Source organism: Dunckerocampus dactyliophorus, chromosome 10, assembly GCF_027744805.1.
Source record: "Dunckerocampus dactyliophorus isolate RoL2022-P2 chromosome 10, RoL_Ddac_1.1, whole genome shotgun sequence".
Taxonomy (NCBI): domain Eukaryota; kingdom Metazoa; phylum Chordata; class Actinopteri; order Syngnathiformes; family Syngnathidae; genus Dunckerocampus; species Dunckerocampus dactyliophorus.
The window spans coordinates 22,310,109-22,331,303 of record NC_072828.1 but is presented as its reverse complement, the minus strand read 5'-3'; the positions used below and the strand labels follow the sequence as shown (position 1 = coordinate 22,331,303).

Sequence of the window (21,195 nt, the reverse complement as noted above, 5' to 3'; positions counted from 1 at the left end):
AGATATGAATTCATATATTCATGAGTTGCTGAAGTGGACTTATTTCTCTCACAAGCAAACAGTGTGGACTGATTTTTTTGTAATATAGTGGAACCGCAGAAGCCAAATACCCCTAATATCAGACAATTTCAAGTTCAATCAAAGCTTTCTGGGAAATTGGCCTCAAAAGTTGCACAAAAATTCACATTCAAACAGTGATCGTTAGGCTTATAGCATATCTAGGACACATTAAAGAAGCCATCAGCAATCTATCTACAGTATATCTTACAGACTCTTGAAACAGAGTCCTCCATACGTGCACCAAACACAGCGCACACTTCCCAAGTCACTGTCACACCAAGTGCCTTCAGTGACCAGAATTTAGAAACAACACCATTACTGACCCAAACAAACATTTTCTTGCAAATAATTTGTTTTAATTACTTATATGCATACAGCAAAGCCACAATTTGTTGTTGTATAATAGGCAGGTAAAAGAAAATGTTATTTATTTAAAATACTGCCTACTATTAATACTATTTAATTCAAACATATAGGTTTAGCCTAAAAAAAAGTTAATTTTACTATAAAATGTATCTAATAATGTTGGTAATATTAAAATATTTCATTATCTGTTGTTAAGGTAAAAAAGAAAAAATATAAATCACAATAAAATTATTTATTTATTTATTTATTTATTTAAATAAACACAATTTTAAAATAGGCGGATTGCTCCCTCACACGATTGGATTGGTTATCAGTTTATTTAAACTAATCTGTGATCAGCCCACGCAAGTCATCAGCAAATCTTAAGACTAAAGACTAAAGCATGACTTTCATCAACAAATTACTTAAGTGACCCGAGCAGGGAGAGGGAAAATATTGACACTTCATAATAATTGGAAGTCACTGCCCAACTATGGCTCTGTTCTACTGAAATTCATATTTTATAAATAACTGTGACTATGGATAGAACATTTCCTGAAAGCAACTATTGCTTCTGCTGTCACTCTGAGAACACTTTAGGAAACAGAAAACAAATGGTGCCTTTCCAGATTCACAGCTTCTTCAGCACACAAAAGATCCTTCTGTGCACATTTAAACTGATTTGCAGTTTGAATTTTTCCATCAAGCAGGCTCATCCAGATGAGCTTATTAAAAAATGTGATTTAGTCATAATTATGATTATCATAAATAACCAAAAGACAATATACTGTATGTCACAATAACACCAGTTTCATGCATATGTACATTTATGGATGCAATTATAAAAAGAAGTGTGCAGTTAAGTGTATTAAGAACAAAGTAGGATTTCATGTCGAGCTTGGCTGTTAAGACAGCAGGCATGTCCACAGGGGATATGTTGGCTGAATATGCATACGCTGTTTTTTCTTCTACTCTGTAAATAGTTCACCACATAATATCCACTGGTAGATTCTAGATTAAACCAAAAAACAAAATGTATATATAGTTAACAAATAGTGTTACACATGGATGACCATGCTCATTACAAAACAGGCATGTGAGCTTAATGGCTGATAGAATTTGCATAGTACATTTATGAAATCCTACATATACAGTATAATGGAATGGCCTGCCGTCCCATAAAATTGTGTGACCAGCTCGGTAACCAGTATGCCAGACTGCTTTGGCTGTGTTCCTCCACACACTACTGAGGGTCTTCACTGTTTGTTAAAATAATAGTATTGTATATTGTAATTGTAAATTTGAGATTTGAAAAGTAGGAAGAAAATAAAGTAAAAAATTGTGTGCTGCCCTAACTTTTTTAGTATGCGGCTTCCACCATCATAAAAAATAATTAAAAATTGCCAATGGCCATGTTGACAGTACTTATTGTCTGCAGATCACGCAACCTCATCCCAGACACCGATAAAGGAATGCAAACCAACATGTTAACATGACACTAGCGCAAGCGCACAGGTGAACAAAAAGCCTACAACAAAAAAGCCCCGCACACACACTTGCTCTCGCATTCCCACAGAGCTCAGTTCAATGAGGATGGTCCTTTCACTCATCAACCAGGTAAAACTGATGGATTAGCGTCTGCAGAAGTAGTAAGACCATCTGGCTTGATGACCTCAGAAACACAGTGACTGGCAGATTGGAGCTGGATGAGTCACTGTCATGTTTGCTATGACTTCCATATGGTGTCTTACGAGTTATGCACGGAAGACAACCCAATTAAAACACTTCAGCCAAACTGGGACTTTCAAAGTAGCACTACAAGTCCTTCAACTCCTGTGGGCCATTACTCAACTACCGACTGCTGTTCATTCATACTGCAAGATTTTTATCCAATGCAGTAAACATGTATTCAAGAAAGCCACCTCTGCAACCCAGAGTTTGCGTCCAGTGAGTGTAGCTCTTAACACCAAAGCATCATCTTGGTAGTTAACCTCTTCAGATGAGCATTATACTACAAGCATTGCCAATACATCTCTCTAATGTTTCTTTAAATGACAACATATTAAGGCACCATATCTAGAGCAAATGTTGACATGCGGAAACAACGGTAAAATTGATGCAATGATACACAGGCTTGTCTCCTCCACACAGCTGCCAAGAGATGCCAGCGAAACCCGAGCTGGCAGATGGTGGCAATGTCTCGTCTAGACAAGACAAGACAGCGAAAAGACTGGCAAGCCGTCAGCTCTCCAGACATGACAATGATTACATTTTTTGTAAGAAAAAAAGGCTGCCACACACCTTGTGTTGCTCTGAATTGCTCCTACATTATTTAGAAAGTGAGGGGCAAAAGCCGAAAAAGACATAGGAAGTTTTTGTTGGACCACAGGTGCTCTGAGTCCTAATACCTCCACACATCAACATAAAAGCTGGTTGATAGAGAGATAAAAGTACTGGTGCTGACTCCATATTCAACTAACTTTGCATTCTGGATCTTAGCGGTCATCTTTACCAGTTAATCATGTTACCCAGAATTCAAAGGCAACTGGACTTCTTGTTCAAGTCTAGGTACCTTTAGGTTTACGGATGATCATGTCAATAGAAATGTGAAAAATAACCCTTAATTTCTCTTATAATTAAAAAATGTTATGATTACATGAGACATCACCAAAAGTATTTTGATTTTTTTTTATACCGACTGACATTTCATATGAAAATCTAAATGTCAGAAAACAGCCAGAAGACATTCGTCCCCCCCCCCCACCATAACAAAGCAGCAGGGAGCAAAAAGGAGGCACAAGATGGTTTTGTGAATGCACGAGATATCCTGGTGAATGAACACAGCTACTCACAAAAAGAACAGATGTTATTTTCTCCCTTTTTTAGCATGCAAAACAAGTGAAAAACAAAAAAAACAAGAAAAAACAACAGACAGAAGGAAACTATTTTCCAACAGAAGAGTCCAATGTATAAAAATGAACTGCAAGATTATTTCAAGATGGTCCTTACACGACAAGACCAATGTGCAAAGTACTAAGTCTGGCAGCCAGCACAAGACATTATGGATATCATTTCTATCCTGAATTTGAGAGTCTTAGGCCTCAGTTAACAGACTAAAAAAATAGCTACAATCCAAATGTTTGTCCAGTTGACATTACAAGGCAATGGAAGATTAAATTTCTTGCAAAGGTAAGTTTAAAAAAAATAAATTAAGAAAATAAAATGGCATGTGGCTTTTTACCGTCCAGCACGTCATTACCGATACCGATATCCAGTGATTCCTTCCAACTACTATCAGTTCACATCCTGTGTAACGAATGAAGACATTATGCTTCTTTTACTGTGCTGCCACTGGATGCATTTCAAATAAACACCGTTTGTGCAAAATAAGACAAATACTGCAAAAAAGTGCCATATTTATTTAAAACATTTTGTCTCAACATAATGGTCATGAAAACAAATCATGGTCAACTAAAATAGCATGTTCTACTACAACAAGCAAGACCGGTTAGACTTAATACATTAACAAATGACAATCCAATTAAATAATGCTGGCATCCAAACAATTTGGAAAGCTATAAGAACAAAGTAGAGTGGAAAGTGTAAAACTCTGGGCTCGAATACAACACATCTCCGGTCGCTTGTCATTTTGCTGAATGAAGTGTATGTGAGTCCAAGTGGTTCTTCCTGAGGTGTAATATTAGGTTAGACGTATTTAAAGAACATGCCATGCTCACCCCTCGTAGCACTTTACAGTCATTGCAAATTGCATATATACAATCTGAAGGGGAAACTTGGAAATAATTCCAGATCATAGACATACTGAGCTAGCAAGATTGTTGCTGTGTGGAGCACGCCATCACTCGCACACTGATGTCATTATCAGAAGAAAAAACGATACCGATATGAATATCGCATTTTTATGCCAATACCCCCTTGTAAGCAGTAGTGATTTTGGATAGAATGTCCAACCTATTCCCGTGTCTTACAACATTCAACAGAAATGAGCAGCTGAATAGCAATGACATTGTCTTTTGTGCAATGACACAAGATAAATTGAGGTTTGAGGTTTGTTTGTTTGGAAGCAGCTTTTTGCGAGACTTCTTCAGACTTTAATGCAAGAATAAAGGTAGTAAAATAGATAAAAACTCCAGAGAGAGTTTCAGAAAATTGTACTTAAACAGTGCTCTTTCCAGTTAAACATGAACTGCTTGAGCCGGAAAACTATGAGCATATCGATCCATTAAAGCAGGGGTCACCAACCTGCTCTCCAGGCACGCAACCTGCAAGCCCCAGCTCTGAGCCCAGTACCCAAAACCTGGCCAGAGGTGCCAACGTACGCCACACCTGCTTGCCTCGCCCCGCAAGTGTTGCATGACTTCTTCGCGCTGCAGTGACGTTGCTCGTTGGGACTGACTGTTATAACGCACTGACCAGTCCCGCTCTCCTCATACAAGCCAAATAAAGTTGTGGTTTGCTCACAGAGCCAACGCCACAACCACTACCCCAAAAGTAGGGGTGCCCAAAGTGGGGCCCAGGGGCCATCAACAGCCTGTGGCTTATTTGTCATTGCATCACTGGAGACACAATAATATTTAAAAAACAGCAAAAAAAAAAAAAAGACAGCAAAAGCTTAAATGTTACACCAATAATAACACAAAGTATTTGTATCATGTTTTATTTTACTTTAAAATGTAAAATGTTGCCATAGAAAATAATCCAATTAATCCGTTCCAGACACCCAAAAATGTTAACAAAAAACACAATATTTATAGTTTTACATGCAGAAAAGTATTCAAAATAATTACAAATGACAAATTAATGGACAACTTAACATTTAATATCACTTTTACCTAGTTTTGTTTTGTTGGAAAAAAAAACACATAACCATCAACTAACAAAATAAACATTATTGTGCTGTAACCACAATTTGCAAAAATGTAAAAAATATATCACACTAAATATCAGCGTTCTAGAACCAATAAACGCCAGTGACATTGAGGACGTGTGCCGCTGAGGATGCCTTATGTCTGGTGACGTGTGCTATGTTTGTGGCTTCTGCAAACATGCTACAGTAAGTTGGAATGCTTATGTTTTGTTGTTGGGTGCAGAAATGAGTGTTATGGATATAAAATGAGCTCGGCAGAAACACAGTGTCACCCTCCATGCGCTGCCAGGTTGACAGACTGTTACGCAGGGCACTGTGTACCCATGTACTGTACTATAGATACTTTGCTAAGCATCTATCTATTAAGTATCGACTAAGTATGGATTAAGATACTTTTACTAATACAGATACTAACAGAAGGCAAAGTTTGCTTTACCTTATAAAAAATGTGCCCTCTGAAGTGGCAATAAGTCATGTGTAGTTCTACAGCTTTGCCTCTATCTAAGGACACCCAATTTGAATTTGGAGCTTTTCTGCCCACAACATCTACAGTATGTGCAAGGCAGGACTCCAAAGGCTTCTCTACACTACAACTACGCTTATTCAAAAGCAAAAATTCCCCCAAATCTAAAAGAACTCAAAACTGTTGTGTTTAGGCTTACCACTGACCACACAGCCCTAGAGTCGGGCATACACACACACAGACAAAAAGAGAACAATGACATAAAAACAGTCTGATGTGCTTCTCCACAATAGGAGCTCCAACTCTCGCCTCATCGAGAATGCAAATCCTCTTCGACAGGAGTGTGTGTGTGTGTGCGCGCGCGCACGCGCTCTTGCATACAGCGGGGGTTGGGGCTCCTTCAAAAGCTTAATGTTTGGGGGAGGGAACCAGTCCCTCTTCACTCATTGCCCTCCCAATGAGATATTTTGCTCACTGCCCCTTTGACTTCACCCCCTCCACTCATTTCCTTCTATCCCTCTGTCAAGGAGAGTTCATTTTGAGCTATGTCCATTGTTGGTCGTGAAGCTGACTTGCTAAGGGGAGAGTGAGGGTCCCTTTGGTGACATTGCCAAGTCAGTCCCACAGGAGTTGGCAAGAACTGGGAAAAACAAAGCCTGGATCACCAATAAAAAGCCCGCTGTCATTCCGGGCATATATTATTACTTTGTTTTGGGTTTTGAGGGAATTTCTTGAGTGGAGCTAAGTGAGGACAATCAAGGCAGAGTGGCTAATGCTGAACCGGAATGATCTTAGCTTGTTAGGTGACAAAACTATTTTTTTACAATATGGTGAGAGCCAATAACAAACAAGCTCTGGGATGAAAATGGCCCCCCGGATGCAGTTTGGACATATCTGGTTTACAATGCTTCTTTTTAGGAAAGTGCAATGTTTCAGACAAGTGCAACGGAGTGAATTATTTTATTTTTTGGAAATTAAAGTTCCTTATTGTTTGACGTGCAGCATTAATAGTTTCAGCTTGTAGCGCCGCTCCCAATCACTACTGAGCAATGCTGGCATGCTCCAACTTATCGAGTTGTCTTTGTCCGTCCATCCATCCATCCATTTTCTATGCCGCTTCTCCTCATTAGGGTCACGGGGGTATGCTGGAGCCTATCCCAGCTAACTTCGGGCGAGAGGCGGGCTTTTTCCTTTTAAATGTATTTATTCTTTCATTTTGACGAGATTTTCTAAACTATTATCTGATCAGATATTCCAATCATTTTTTGTTGTCAAAAATAAATCCCTGAATGTCTGCTAGTCATCCTGACATTTGCACTTCACTTCTCAATTCAAAGCAAGTTATGCATCACTTTGTTAGTAAAAAATATAATAATCAAATGCACGGGCAATTGTGTAATAACATCATGAGGTTATATTTATATTCTTATATATTAACAGTTACAAGTGCCACTATGAAGGCAGCCATAACTGCGATGTGGCCCTCAATGAAATCGAGTTTGACGCCCCTGGGTAAAGTATGCACACATGCAAGCAGCATCCTGACTTTTACAGTAAACCCGATAAGATAATGTTTTCTCGAAAGCAAATCTTATTTTCACCAGTTTCACCAGCCCAAAGATAGCAGCCAAGGAAATCTTCAAAGTTGATTCTTAACAGTAGTTTGACATTTGAGGGTTAGTCAGCATGAGTTAGCAGTGTGGAGATAGAAAACAGAAAAAGCAGTAACTCAAAGGCAAAGGCCAAGGAGGCAGCAAAAACACATCCAGTCAAGGCCATCTTCAACTAAAAATATGGGAAAGACATCAGAAAGCAGTCAGATAAATGATGCGTCTACATTTGTAAAGAAGGATTTAAATCACAACAGCTGGTGCAAAAGGGAAAGAACATCAGTTTCCTGTTCCGGCCTGACCACAGTGCAGCAGGAGCCAAGAGCGAGTGCACAACGATGGCGGAAGAATTAAAGGCGTTTGACTGAAATTAATATCAATCCTGTTGTCCAGAAGCTCTGGAGGAGGACATCTCTGAAAATGTTTTCCTCCCCATATCTTTCTTCCCGCATGCCTCCTGCAATAAGTTAGCCAAAGCAAAAAAAAGGCTGCAGGTACATTCAAAGAGTAAAGATTCAAACGATGCTCTTGGGAGGCAATTTAGCACATTTTAAAAATCATCATGCTCTGGTCTAAAATAACATCAGCCAACATTATTCACCAGTTAAAAAATATTGAATAATTATTGCCATATTAATCATTTTAATTCCGGTTGTTGTTTGTGCATCAACGCCGCAATGGGACCATTAATCTAAAAACTGTAAAGAGGTGTAAAAGATCTGTGCAATAGTATTCAAGGGGACGCTTAGAAAAAAACAGGGGTATATATCTGCAAAGCCTCAAGTGGCTCATAAACTCTGGATACAAATCAGAATAAAGGAAAAAAAGTTGTGCAATGGTAACATAAGACAGCACACAACCAAAAACCTACTGTAAAAGGTTCCACAGTGGAAGAGAAAATTGGAAAAAGAATGACATTCTGCATGATCATTCATTTTAAAAGTAAACTAACTATAAGGAGTCATGTAAAGAATTCATACATATCAGATTGTATAAGCTTTGAACAGCTGTCAAAAGCTGTTAAACGTGAAAGTCAAATATAAATTGCTGCCAAAAGATCAATCTGAATCAGACAAGGGCTTAAACTTAAAAAGATTCTGACCATGCATACAAATTTGCTGATACCCGTTACACTCATTTGAAATCATAGGGATTTTTTTTTTATATGTGAATATAAGTGGATGTTGAAATGGGGAGAAAAAAAAAACTATAGACAATAAAGGTACACACAACATTTAAATGTAATCAACACATGGACAAATCCAAACAGAAAACATGACCTTCTTGGCAGAGGCAGGAAGACAAAAAGTAAAGGATAGAAAATACACCAGCAGTAAAGCACATTTCAGCAATTGGGGGTACTTTTAACACGAAGTGATGTTTGTTTTCCCAAGTCAAAATCAGTTGATGGGTTTGTAAACATGGTTTCCCTTTGTTTCTTTACATGGTAAAAAAAAAAAAAATCATAGCCAACCAAGTGTGTGAACAGAAAGATTTGCCATATGGATTAGAGACTTTAAAACACAGCTAATAAATACAACATGGAGCAAAATCAGCCTCTGCATTTATATGAACAATCTACCAGACTACAGTACAGCAAATAGTTGAGTGCACTTATGTGGACAACTTGAGAAAGAGAACATGCTAACCACATGCTACATCCAAAACCAAAGATGATTGAGAAGTAAGTGGCTTATTTTCCAGTTTGATCACATAGAGGTCCAATTTCTTTCTACCACAACCACCAGAGTTCATTTAGAACTGCGAAGAGGCCTACAATAAGCAGTATGATAATGCATGGCCCCATGTTTTGCAAAATTCCTGGAAGCTGAATACATCCCAGTTCTAAGAACATCAGTTACTGATGAGAAATCTCTACAGACTTGGGGAGACTAAGGCCAAGATGTGGCTTGTGAGATCCCTTCAGAGGTACTTCAATAATAAAGTCAACTTGTTACAGAATCACGTCACATCACCGCACATAGTTAACCTGCCAAATGAGAGTATCGGACAAATACCATGATGTCCCTAGTTAAGTAATTGAAATGAATAAGGTTGACCCAGTGACTAAGCGAGTGAACCATCTACCAGGCTACAGTACAGTGTAGTGGACAACATAAGCAAGTTATCTTCAGACGACATGCTAACTACAGTTGTGCCTTGTTTATCGCAGATAATTGATTCCAGACCCGACCATGATAAGTGAATTTCAGTGTTTCAGTGTCAAGTAGTATTCAATATTAATAAACTGAATATTTTCATAGTTCGAGAATAGAAAATCTGTTTGACTTTCTAAATACGTTTTTTACCATTTTTAGAGCCCTGTAGACATAAAATAACACTCTGCAGTTACCTGTACACCTATTATTCTTTGTTTACACCACATTGCGCAACACTAATTGCGTAGGCTACATGACCACTGCAGGGACATAAGAGACAGCCGGTGCTAATAGCATATAGCAAGCTACCGAAATAACTAGTTAGTCTTCAATTTATTTGTTCTAAACTTAAGAAAGTGTTTCAATCTGAGTGGGAAAGAAGAAAAAAGTAAGAAGCCAAAAAAGGACCACTTCCACACAGAATGGGAGAACTTTTTTTTTTACCATTCTGTCATGTCGGACATGCCATGGCTGACTCCATGCACTGTTAAGGTAATGTCGTCTAAAGTAATGTCTCGTCAATGTAACATTACTGACGCCTAGCGACCACAATACTACATATGACTTGTCTTGCAATATTTTTGACTCATAATAGGCCACAGTCAACCTCAAAACAGCGATCATTCATTAATTAATTATTGAAAAACCACGACAGAGCGAGGAAGCGATGTTCGAACCGCGATGCATCCAGCGATGACTGCACATGCTAACTCCAGAAACAACGATATGATCGAGAAATAAGTGGTTTCATTTGTTAGCTACTGTGACATTTACGGTCAAAGATGGAACTGTGTAGAGGCCTAGAATAAGTTGATGCAGACCACAGACATGTGTTCGTTACCCATAACATACGCCTGCCCATACCATAACACCAACGCCATCATAGGCCACTCAATCAGCAACACTCTCGTGACAAGATCCTGAGGCCCAATGTTGTGCCATTCAACCATCACCTCATGTTGCAGCATGATAATGCACGGCCCCATGTTTGCAAAGATCTGGACAAAATTCCTGGAGGTTGAAAACATCCCAGTTCTAAGAACAACAGTTGCGGAAGAGAAATCTCTACAGCCTTGGGTAGACCATGTGTCTTGTGATATCCCTTTAGAGTTACTTCAATAATAAAGTGAACTTATTACAGAATCACGTGATAGAATGACTGCACATAGTTAACCTGCCAAATGAGACTACGGCCAAATACCCTGATGAAATGAATAAGGTGGACGCAGTGACGAAGAGGCAATGGCAAAGTAATCCTCAAGTTTCATATTTGCTAGAGAATGAAGGGTGGAGTGGAGAAGGGTTGCATTACATTTTAAAAAGATGCTCAATAACAAAAGGTCTTAGATCCAGTCAGAGAGACAGAAGCATGCACTCATAATGTGTCTGAGACTAAACCTTGTAAAGCAACACAAAACCTAGTACAACAAAAGTCACTACCGGCCTACATTCCATAGCAAAAGGGCATACGTAGACACCTCTGTGAACCAGAAATTATGTCAACAGTTGTTGTAGCTGGATGCACTTCCGACTGTTTAATGGTTTAAATTGTTTGAACAAATCTGTCAACCAGAACATCCTATTGTATACTATCCTACCACTGTTTTCAATTCATGTGAGACATGCCACACAAACTTGTGTGGCATACTTGGAAAAACAGAATTCCATCCTTAGTCTGTGCTATTTGCTCTTACAGTTAATCGTTTGTTTATGGCAAATCCCATCTTGATGTCCTGCCACCCGCAATGATGCTGTTAATTTATTCTAGTTTGTGGTCTTAAGAAAAACAAGATGATATCAGCTAAGGCCAATCGTTCCCCATTATTTTCTGTCATGCACCCCTAGGGGACAGATTTTTTTCCCCACACACCCTCTGAATTGAAATACTGTACTTTTATCTGTACAAATCGCTGTATGAGTTGCTGGCACCAGCATTCTGCATACAATAACCAGGTTATCAAAATAGATCAATAAAATGAGGTGGGATAACATCTGCAACAACCTAAAACAATTACCTTACCCCACTATTTGAGACCTCATTATTTGGCTATTGTTTGGCTTTAGCATTAGTCGCTTCTCCTAAGTGCGCGTGATGTTTTATTGATGTTCTGATATCAGTATAATAACACTGGCTATTATGGCTGATTTAAGACTACAGTTTAATTGAACTTATTATACGCAGGTACATTTTCTGCCATTGTTTATATTAATATTCAGTTTATATGCAAAGAAGATGGAGACACTGGGTTGATTTAACTGTAATAATGCGTGGTGATAATTTAAGTAATAATGCGTGGTGTGTACACTTCCAAGTCCACAATTAAAGTTGATGAGTCCGTCTCATGACTTTGTGTGGTCTGGCCGGAACCACAGAGTGGTTAGTAATTCCATACACCAGTTTCAGTTATACATACAACACTACCCTACCCTCCTCATAAACACATTATGATGGGACTCGTCCAGGGGAAGGGGGGAGATCCATGAAAATTACATGCACGTGTGTTATGGCCAATTATGCAAATTGTATGTCATCAACACCTCCCATACCCTCTGAATAATATATGCAAACAACAGAAAATGATGAAAGAAAAAGACAGCAAAGTAAGCAGAGAAATAAATGGGACAAATGAAGCAGTGAGGGCACAGCCCAGGTGAGGGAGAGGAGCAGCGACAAAGGAAAATCTAGGAGGATCAGAGGAAGCCCTCCAAAGCTGACTGCTAGAGCCAGGATGAAGGCATCACAACAGCGTGGTAGCAGTGAAGATGAAACACCATTTGGGGCCGGGGTTCCCCCGCTGCCTCACCTCGGTGTTCAGGGCCTGTGAGCTCCTCTGCCTCTGAAGTCGACCCCCGAAGCCCCCTCCACCTTCTTTCCTCACACCCTCCTACACCCCAGCACTGCATCTCCCTCCATTTGGCGACTCAGCGGAGCTCTGTTTGCATTTACACAGCAAGGTGACGTTTTTACTTCACACCACAGATTCTGAGCCAATGTTCAATAAAGGTTTTTTCAATTTAATACATAGATAAAGTTATGCAGGGTGCCTCATTAGAAACACGCTCTGTGTCCCGCAGGGCTGAAAAACAACATGAAAGCATCTCAGCTCCCCTGCAAAAGAGCTCAGGATGACCTCTTCAAAGAGCATGATTTGCCGAACTAACATACCAAAGCATCTTTATCTGTGCACTGAGTAATCATTAAATACATCTGCAACAATAAAAAAAGGTCTTTCAAAAGATAAATACAAAAATCTACATTTTACAATACTTGAGAGACAAGACCAGGGCTCCAGACTGCGATTAAATGGTCGCATTTTGCGACTAAAATAGTACATTTTTCATCTACTCGTGCATGTGCGACCGTTGACAACTGACGCACTTTGTCCCTTATTAAAAGAAAAGAGAGAAACACCAAAGAAGAAGAAGGCGGGCTGATATGTGTGAAAAGATGGCAGTATTGGAGTTAATAGTATTTATCAGTAATACATTGAAAATGAGGGAATGTGAATGTTTACTTTGCAAGTCGGAGCCTAAAATGTGCTCCTGGTAAAACAAAAAAAGTTAGTCTGGAGCCCTGAAGATTATGTACAAAAACTGGGATGCTTCATTATGACAAACTGATGTCAACTGATTATGGTTTATCAGTCAAGAAGATCCAGGAACAATGTCCTATACCCGTATAACACAACCACCTGACAGTAAATCCCACCTTCAGAAAGATAAGAACATGACAATTTCAGTAATATGTTTAAATCGTACACAACTTCAGAGTCCTAACTAACACAAAGGGAAAGGCCCATTACTGGTTCTGGCAGGACGACATAAATGGACACTTGATTGCGTAAACATGTTCAACTTCATAGGATGCAATACCAGTACTATGTAAAACATTTTGGCCTGACAAAGGATAACAATGTTTTGACTTGATCAAATGAGTACATAAAAATTACTTGTGTATTAGCATTGTAGAACTGCACTTTACCTTACAGAATGAAGCATTTCTTATATTTATATACTTCTATGCACTGCTTGGCGCAAAAAAAGGTCACCACCTGCATTTAATTAAGTAAACAGGTAAGCACCTCCCATTGGGTACTTATGTTCCAGGTAGAAACACATTAATTACAGTAACCCTAACGTATGCAGTGAGTAGCTTCTCGCTTGTTAAACAACCATGTCGAAAGACACATGTTGTGGTCATGGACAAGATGCTAATCTCTTTCAAAAGGGTCAAATACAGTAATTGGCATGCATCAAGCATGAGAAAACATCCAAGGAGATTGCTGAAACTACTAAAATTGGGTTAAGAACTATCCAATGTATTATTAAAAAGTGTAATGACTGAAAGTGGAAGTCCGAACCGCCCTTCATCAGTACAAGATGAAAAATTAAAGCAACAGCACAGCAAACGCATGTCAGAATCGAAGCTAAAGACAGTCCAACAAAATACCAGTGTACAGTATGACCTTTTTTTTTTTTAGGCCAGGCAGTGTATTACTACAATAAGTATACTATTACTGGACCTCTTTGAATTGTGCTAGTGTCCATAATGTTGTGCTAGTGTGTCTAAAACAGCCTCCGAAATGATCATTTAAATGCCATTTGTAAACAATAAAAACATTATAATCCTAGTGATGGGGTGTTGTGTTACTGCACAGCACAGATTGACAATTCAGTTGAATGAATATATATACCTGTACATGATTTTTTTTTAAATAGCAAATGTAAATAATAGTAAAACTACGTCATCATATTCAGCAGCATTTTGGGTAATAGCAATTTAAAATGCCAGCAAGATAAAGACTTTATGGTGATTGCTGTAAATGAGTTTATCAACCTATTACATGCCTATACAAAAATCACATTTGTCCAAATTTAGGAGTTATGCAGAGATAGGAACCTGGTGGAGGTAAAGTGAAGCTCTAGCGTGTTGATGGCCCACATAGTAACATCAAAACTCTGCACCCAATAGGGCTTGTTTCCTAACTATCGTACGTTTTTCTCAGCAATTTTTGCCTCTTGTGTTAATTACAAGAGTTTAGAGGGTATTGTTTCAAACATATTGTTCATGCCAGTTTGGATTTCTCGATTCCTGCTCCTCCCTCTCCAAGTGGCACAAGAGATCCCCACAAACGACATTAAAAGCATATTTACCTGCATAGTAAAGACTCCCAGCTCCTGAGAGGACAGCTTTTTCATCTGCTCGGACAGAACTTGTGCTTCTTCCAGAATGGAAAACTCCGTGTCAGCTCGACAATATCCACAAGAAAGAACCCAACACGTTAAAAAGAAGCCCCACAAACAAGCCGACAAGCTCCCGTGAAGCCCGAGCAAAGTATCCCGGAAAGCAGCGCGCGGATTCAGCGTCAAAGCTAAAGTGCTCTGCCTGGTCCGCCTCGCCATGATGGTCACGGCTCTTCAACGCCGCCGACAAGCACCGTGTGTGAGCGGGTGGGTAGAAGACAACAACTTGAAAAGGAAACAACTTTTAAAACTTTGCGGTGTAGAGTCCGTGTGGCCTTTGCCTGCCTGTTGGCGCTCCAAAATGCCCAGCAGCGCAAACCATTGCACTTCCTCGAAATCCCAGAAGTGAACAAAATAGATCCATGCGTGTAAAATAAGTTTTTTTCTTTTAAAAGGTCGACCGCTCTTAGTTCGCTCCTCTAAACTCCTGCAAGTCTGGCAGAACGTATGAGAGAGCCCCAGATTCACCACAATGGGGGTGAAAGTAAGGGGCGTGGAAACGCCGTCCTACAGACGCCCGGATCCACAGATCAATGGATCAGGGTGCTATGATGCCTTCAGGTACAGCTGGGAAATCTTATGAATCAGAGTCTCTTTTATTTTCTCAAGAATTCACGTTAGCTCAGATATAGAACTTGTTTTGTTACATTATCTTAATCCAAGAAGAAATTCATATTTAACTATTGTGCGTTAAGTAGATGCAGAGGTTTCGAAATAAAAAAATGCATGCTCGCCAAAGCCTCGCAGTCGTGTCTCAGAATGCAAATTTTGTGTGAATGCTCGACTCTAAGTATTCAAACTGGGTGAGCCATACTGATCATTTTGGTATCGATCCACACAAAGTAAATGTAACTTTTTCCACCGAGGGGCGCAATCAAATCCATTTTGATCCATTTTAATATATATTTGTTTAATTTTGTAAACAGGCTAAAACATGTTATATAAATTTAAAGACAAAAGCTTTTTATTACTATTTCAACTTTTTCTCTTCCCATTACTTTTTATCTTTCCATTACTAAAAATAATTTGAAAAACAAAAGAACAGCAGCAATTTTACAAGAATAAAGTCAAAATATTAAGAGAAAAAAGTTGTAATTTTACAAAAATAATTGTAATAAGACGGAGCACCCGGAGGGTACATGGAGAAAAAAAAATATGATGGGTAAAAAAAAAAAAAGAACGAACTTTTGCTAGATAACGCAAAACTGTTTTGCGAGGGAACGCAAAAGAGACTGTGCTAAAGCTAGAAAAATATTCACATATTCAAACTTCCGGGATCAATAACTCCCAAGTGAATGGTTCTAACACAGCAAACCATACCTATTTCAAACCGTGGCAACACAGACAAACAGCTATAACCCAGTTTTTATTAAAACGACCCATGTTCTGTGCAGTCTGACTTATATTGATCTCTGTGAGAAATGTCTTCTTTTTCTTCTGTATTATGTCGGTTGGCATCAATGTTGCCAACTCCTCAGTAAGGCAAGTATCTATTGGCTGTTCTGAAAGGCGATATTTGGCTTCCCTGATAATGTTTTTTAGGGGTTGTTGAGCAGTCCAGGGTGTACCCCGCCTCTCGCCCAAAGTCAGCTAGGATAAGCTCCAGCATACCCCTGCGACAGTAGTGAGGACAAAAACCATACAAAATTAATGAATGAAAGTTTGTGAGGCATACTGAAGAGACTCGGGGGAGGGTTCTGGAGCTGAATCTAAGTTAATGTCGATCCGAAATCAGAGGATAACATCAATGTCATACTAGCAGGAGGGTTTAGGGCAATAGACATTTTGATGGGCGTCTCAATTGCTCACTCTCGAGTTTCGCAATTTGCTGGTGGTCCCGGATTTTAACCCCTGCGAAAAGCGGGGATCTCCTGTATATGTTTAATTTAGAAGGAGCTAAGTGTGATGGACAAACCCATTGGTTTTGCAGGACAGTGCTCTGCAGCTCAAAAGCGTGACTGATTCTTAGTTTTACTGAATGGATGGTCTGTTTGTGTCTTTGGCTGCAGACTCCATCAGATGTTCACATGGCGGTCAGATGCTTTGACACTCTGGCGAAGTACAAGGATGTTTATCGAGGGGTAAGACATGCTGTCTGCACGACATGCATCATCAGTTACTCAGAAAAATCCCTGTTTTTCTGGAATAGTTATTCTCCACTTTCTGCTTTCTGAGCTATTTTTTCCTATCTATTCAACTCATTCTGACCTATTTTTTTACAGACACAATTACTTAATTGATTCCATTGTTATAGCATTACATAAATAAATAAAATAGCACAGATTTATGAGGGAGATAAAAAAAAAATTCTCTTTTACTTTCTGCAAAAGCAGTCTATTTCTACCCTTAAGACTTAAATGGGATGGGAACCCTGACCCATTTGGAAACAAGCATTCATCTGTAGTGTAAAGTGATACTGTGATACTGTAAAGTGTCCAAACATGCATCTTTACTGTGTCTAAACGTTGTCCTGTATCAACCAAACAATATGACGATATATTATTTTTTTATTTTTGTAGTTTAGCAGTGTTTAATAGTTATGACTGGATGATGAAGTACAACAATGCATGATTTCCAAGGCCTTCCAGAATGCTGGTCTTGTGTGAATGCGCGACTCTTTCACACTTGGGGAGGGCCATACTGCAAATTTTGGTATCAATTTGATACCAAGTAAATTAAGCTTTTTTTACCGAGGGGCGCAAACTGAGAAATCCACTTTGATCTGTATTTATATCCTTTATTTATTTATTTTCTTTAGTAAAAAGGCTTGTCCCTTGCCACTTTACGGTTCAAATTATATAGCTTCACTTTATCACAGTTTTTAAAATATATATTCATTAATAAATCATGCAATTTCATGGTTGACTATGGCCTATCAAGAGTAAAAATATACATATTGAAGCAAATTTTATGTTTTTTTTGGCATAAATTAAGCATTTTCAAGCATAAAAATGCCTGTGAATGATATTTAGTATTCTACAATGGTCACTAATGTTTGGAGAGACTTGATCAAATTGACAAAATGCCTGACTTGATCACCGAAACAACAGGCTTTTATTGCAGGTTTGAATTATCTCACAATGGGCACAATATACCCTAATAATAACATAGGCTAGCAGCAGTAACCCATGTCGAGCTAAAACTCAACTCTGAACTCCCGACGCCTTCACAAAAAACTGTGATAAAGTGACGCCTTAACAAAACCTCATCAAGATGAATATATAATTTAATGCACAGGAAAAGATCCTGAAGCTCCACCATGTACCTACATACTTAATGGGTTACCCGTAAGCAGTTTTTGAGTGATTGTACTCACTAACACAAACTGATGAATACATTACCTTTATTTTTGTGTAAATCAGCCCAATGGCAGTATCGATGAGCTATCACAGAAGTGGGTTTATAGCATACATATCAACTGTTACACCTAGTGTGACATGCTTTACTCCTAATGTTTTGACTTTATCTCTTGGCTCATGTTCTTAACACGGTACAAGCAAAGCCATACCACTGAAAAAATACTAATCCTGACTGACTGACTGTCATATCTCTCCCAAAGAAGTGCACCATCCAAGCAAAGTACAGAGTTTGATTACATAAAAAGTGTATCCTCATTAAGAAAGACACAGAGTGGCGTTCTACGATTATGCCATTTGCATGTTTTTAATTACAGCATTGGCACACACAAAGCCACCTGCTTTGGAAAGATAAAGGGGGGGGCCGAGGAGAAAAGTGGGTCTGATTAGCCAAGGACTCAGGAAATGAGGATATATTCATTGAGCTGCAGGGTGCTGTGAGGTCTTGTTCAAAGCCAGACAGCCAGACCTTGGGATTTCACATGCAGCTTTAATGTTGCTCTGACGGAAGGAGATTTATTCGTTACAAATAAATAGGAATTTTACATGTTACCTGTTGTGGACATCTGATAAAGTTTCGGAATAGACAGGAAACAAAGAAAAAACTGCTTTCCATAGCAGTGTTGGATCAATTCAACACCTTTGCGGCTAAGAATATATTGGACAGAAGCTTATTATATTATTGCTTCACTCTGAATAGGAGAGGTAGCTTTCCAATGGCCAAGTCAACCTCAGCAAGTTCAAATACATAACGAACTGGAGTGAAAACAATCTGCAGGGGTCAGTAGTTAATACCTGCTTAGTTTCTCTTTATAATGCAGGTGGTGAAAAAAGCCTATTACAGTGAATTTTCTATAAATAAGCGTATGTATCCTTAGAGTACCTTTCTGGAGCAATTTCCTCAGTATGAGTCTGTCTGGCAGTTTATGTTCCTGTTCATCTCCATGTTCTTTCTCTTGTGTATGAGGCTGATGAGCTCGTCACTCAAAGATGCCATTGACACAGCATATTGAGGGTTTCCGCTACATGTAATGGATCGTGGCACAATGCCACGGTAAAATAAAAGCTGCCACATCTTTGGAATGAGTTGTTTTGTTTTTATGTGAAAACAATGTTAATAGACATATATTCTACATCCTGGGGCCCATTACGGCAATTGCGAAGGTATTGTGGGTCGCGTGTCATCCACATCATAACCGTCGCTTTGTTGATGTCATATGACATCAGTCAGCTGACATTAAGCCCCCTCTTGATTCGCTCTTTTGCTTTGGCGGCAAAAAAAAAAGTGGAGAACAGATGTCGGCAGCCACACACGGATAATGCAACTTTCATCTTTATTATTCAGATTACCGATAAACTAACAGAGCGGTAAGATGCCCAGATCTATGGCAGCCACACACGGATAATGGATCTTTCATCTTTATTATTCCGATTGCAGATAAACTAACCGAGCGGTAATATGCCTATATTTATAGCAAAAGTTATCCATTCACTTGCAGTGGCTAGTTATGTAAAAAAAAAGTCAATCGTCATGATCTCCACTATAGAAATGTGTGTTTTCTACAAGTTTGTTTGTCAAGTTTATATGTTTATTATTAGTTTATTATTATAATTTCACATGTTGCCTTGATTTTGGCTGCATTGTCTTTTGCATAATCCTTTTAATATGTTTTATAGAAAATGCTAACTGGACATAATAAGTGTGTGAATAATGAACGCTACGTAGCTATGTTCACTGACACACTACTCATACTACTCAATTGTGAATTACTGAATGATATCAACTATTTTGATGACCTGTAATCTTTGAAACTGTGAATGTTAAATACTAATCAATAGTATTTAGTATAGGAGTTGCAAAGTTTACCGGTTAGATTTTATATATGCTATATGTTTTATTGTAACAGGTAGACCATTTTGATTGTGTGCACACCTGATATACATGTACAATGTACATAAATACTCATATTTATAAATGTACTAAATATATATATTCTCTATGTTTATAGAATGAGGTAGATCTTTGGGACATGGGCATATTAAAAGTAGCCCACAGTCTGAAAAAGTATGAGTACCCCTGTGCTACTTAGATACATGTATAGCCTATTATATTGACCACAATTGGTTTAAAATAAAATATCAAATATCATAAAATCATTTCACTACGCTTTGTTTTCAAAAACGTGCACCGGAATTGCCTGTCTGCCCTGTTGGCACTTGACAGATTAGGAGAGGAAGAAAAGGCAGAGGGAAAGGTATTTAAAGTTATTTAATGCATTTCTTGTTCAAGCCTGTGAAAATGACACTAATGTTGACATTATTACTGACAGTAAATTTAAATATACAGAAAAAAAATTGCTGCCACACAGACGCAGCAGTGGCACGACACACCGGCGAAAAACCCTGATATTGATTATTAGACTTTTTCCTTACAAATTCTACCTAGCAACAAGTGGCAAATGAGAGCTGTGCGCATTCAGTTTGCATACTACAAAACAGCAATTAATTGATTTCAGTTGTTCTATGTGAAATTGCTGTTGTCTTGCACATTTAGTACCGTTCTATTGAAAATGAGATTTTTTTCCAGAATATGAATTTGATGTCAGTTCATATTAAAGAAAACTACAGATGTTAAGATGTGAAGTAATAAATCTAAGTAATTGGTAATATGATTGAAATTATGCTGCTTCATACTGGTTGTATGATTTTCCTCACCGCAACTCTTCACATCTTGAGAAAATGAAAGTTCTTTTAAAATATACTATGCTTGACAACAGGCTGATCTTGACTGAGTAACTAGATCGTCCTTCATGATGACCACGGTGGCTTGTTGATCACTGTATGTTAGATTTAGATGTAAACAGCCCCTCTGTTCCCAACTGACTTCCTGGCAGCTTCAGAACTAGAGCTTTGAGTCTCTGGGCAGCCGTCCATCTGCTGACAGGAAAACCTCCTGGGACAAACTAGCTGGACCCACTTCCTCATAATGTATCCCAGACCCCTGCATCACAAGAAACAGATCTAAACTGCAGAAAGGCTCACATTGTTCGGCATTGGAGACACAGCTACA

At 38.7% G+C, this 21,195-nt stretch overlaps 1 protein-coding gene across 1 annotated transcript in view; it reads right to left on the bottom strand.

Moving 5' to 3' along the window:
* Positions 1 to 15,256, bottom strand: part of cachd1 (cache domain containing 1) — a 78,991-nt gene extending 63,735 nt beyond the window's left edge. Inside the window, exon 1 of the mRNA XM_054789213.1 lies at positions 14,680 to 15,256. Within this exon, the coding sequence (XP_054645188.1) occupies positions 14,680 to 14,928 (249 nt within the window). The 5' untranslated portion in view covers positions 14,929 to 15,256. The remainder of the gene's footprint in view (positions 1 to 14,679) is intronic.
* Positions 15,257 to 21,195: the final 5,939 nt, after the last annotated feature.